Source organism: Cyprinodon variegatus, unplaced genomic scaffold (genome assembly GCF_000732505.1).
Source record: "Cyprinodon variegatus isolate N-32 unplaced genomic scaffold, C_variegatus-1.0 Scaffold1546, whole genome shotgun sequence".
NCBI lineage: Eukaryota > Metazoa > Chordata > Actinopteri > Cyprinodontiformes > Cyprinodontidae > Cyprinodon > Cyprinodon variegatus.
This window is the reverse complement of record NW_015151999.1, coordinates 96,235-97,656: the sequence shown is the minus strand read 5'-3', so window position 1 is coordinate 97,656 and position 1,422 is coordinate 96,235. Positions and strand designations below refer to the sequence as shown.

Here is a 1,422-nt window from a genome sequence, read left to right as displayed (position 1 = left end):
CGGCATAGCTGTTTGTGAAAGTACCGCTGGCTCTGATGGCAATACTTTTGTTTTATTTGGCAAAATGTTAATTGATGTTTATCTGACTGTTAGCTATTATTCTCCCACTAAATGAAAAAAGTAATTATTTATTATTATTTAGAGACGTGTGTTGACGTCATGAGTAGCTTCAGATTTACGCTGCGTGCTCCCGTTCTCCCAGAGTCCATACTTTCCTTTATTTTCTTCTCCAGAACATACTTGGCGAGGACACGAGTTCGTATTTGCGTTCTAGTGATTTGAGAAATGGCCATTTGCTTGGTTGTCATCTTGTTTAACGGTGGCTGGCAAAAAAAGAATGTTCCGGCGCATTACCACCACCAGCTGGTAAGGAGTGTAACACCATCAGGACTTTCAGATCCGTACTCGTAAATTTGTGATTTGCACGCTTACTGCACGCAAAGTTGTAACTTTGTAAATTGTTTTTTTAACTTCCAAACTATTTTCATCACAGATTAAGCATTTAGGTTCACGTATTGACTTATATTTACAAATTAGGACATCTACGCATACAATTTCATTGACAGCTATCTTACCCCATAGCATCGACCCACTTACGTATCTTGAGTGCCATAAATGTTCAGCTGGTAGGTGTTACTGTTTTTGCGCTCTATTGAAACATCGCTGGATGAGTTGCGGCTGGTTTTCTTCATGACGCCGTTACGGCCAACGCTGGCCACCTCACTCATGACCTGGTCGCCTCGGAAGCGGGTGAAGAACCACCTCACCTCATACTCCAGCTCCTCTGTGGGGAAAAGCAAAACCAAATGTCAACAAATAAGGAGGAAAGCAGCAGTTTTTTTTTTTTTTAAGCTAAAGTTTGGCATTCAAGCTGAGTGACTTTTTGTTTTTACGTTAAAAACCTATAACGTGAGAAGGCGAAAGCCATCAAGCATTTGGGACAATTTGGCGAACAGTTTCTAAACCCTTCCCCTCTGTCAAAACGTAAAAAAAAGATAAAAAAAATGATAAAAGCAGGGAGTAAAGCAAATAAAACTACTGATACCCTGGTTAACAGAGACATAAAAACCAAATAATCCCAACCTTTACAGTATATGTTATAACTCTCCAAGAATCAATAAACCACATAAGTGTCTGCATTGCAAGCATTTAAATCCAAGTAAGTCAATTTCTCTTGAAATAACGTTGTTTTCCATTGTTTTTAACATGTAAGACAATATGCAATGGAATAATAAGATTTATATTTAAAATAAGAATGAAAACATGATCTTATTTCTACGGAAGAAGATTAGGGCCAGTGGAAGAAAAAAAGTTAACTGATTTTTAAATTTTTTTTCAGTTTATTATGGGAAAAATTATTTTCCTCAGAATTCTGACTATTTTTTTCAGAATTCTGACTTTAATCTCAGAATTCTGACTTTA

At 36.9% G+C, this 1,422-nt stretch overlaps 1 protein-coding gene across 1 annotated transcript in view; it reads right to left on the bottom strand.

Annotated features, from left to right (window-relative positions):
- ptgfrn (prostaglandin F2 receptor inhibitor) overlaps positions 1 to 1,422 on the bottom strand; it is a 95,911-nt gene that overhangs the window by 3,973 nt on the left and 90,516 nt on the right. Inside the window, exon 12 of the mRNA XM_015403705.1 lies at positions 598 to 784. Within this exon, the coding sequence (XP_015259191.1) occupies positions 598 to 784 (187 nt within the window). The remainder of the gene's footprint in view (positions 1 to 597; positions 785 to 1,422) is intronic.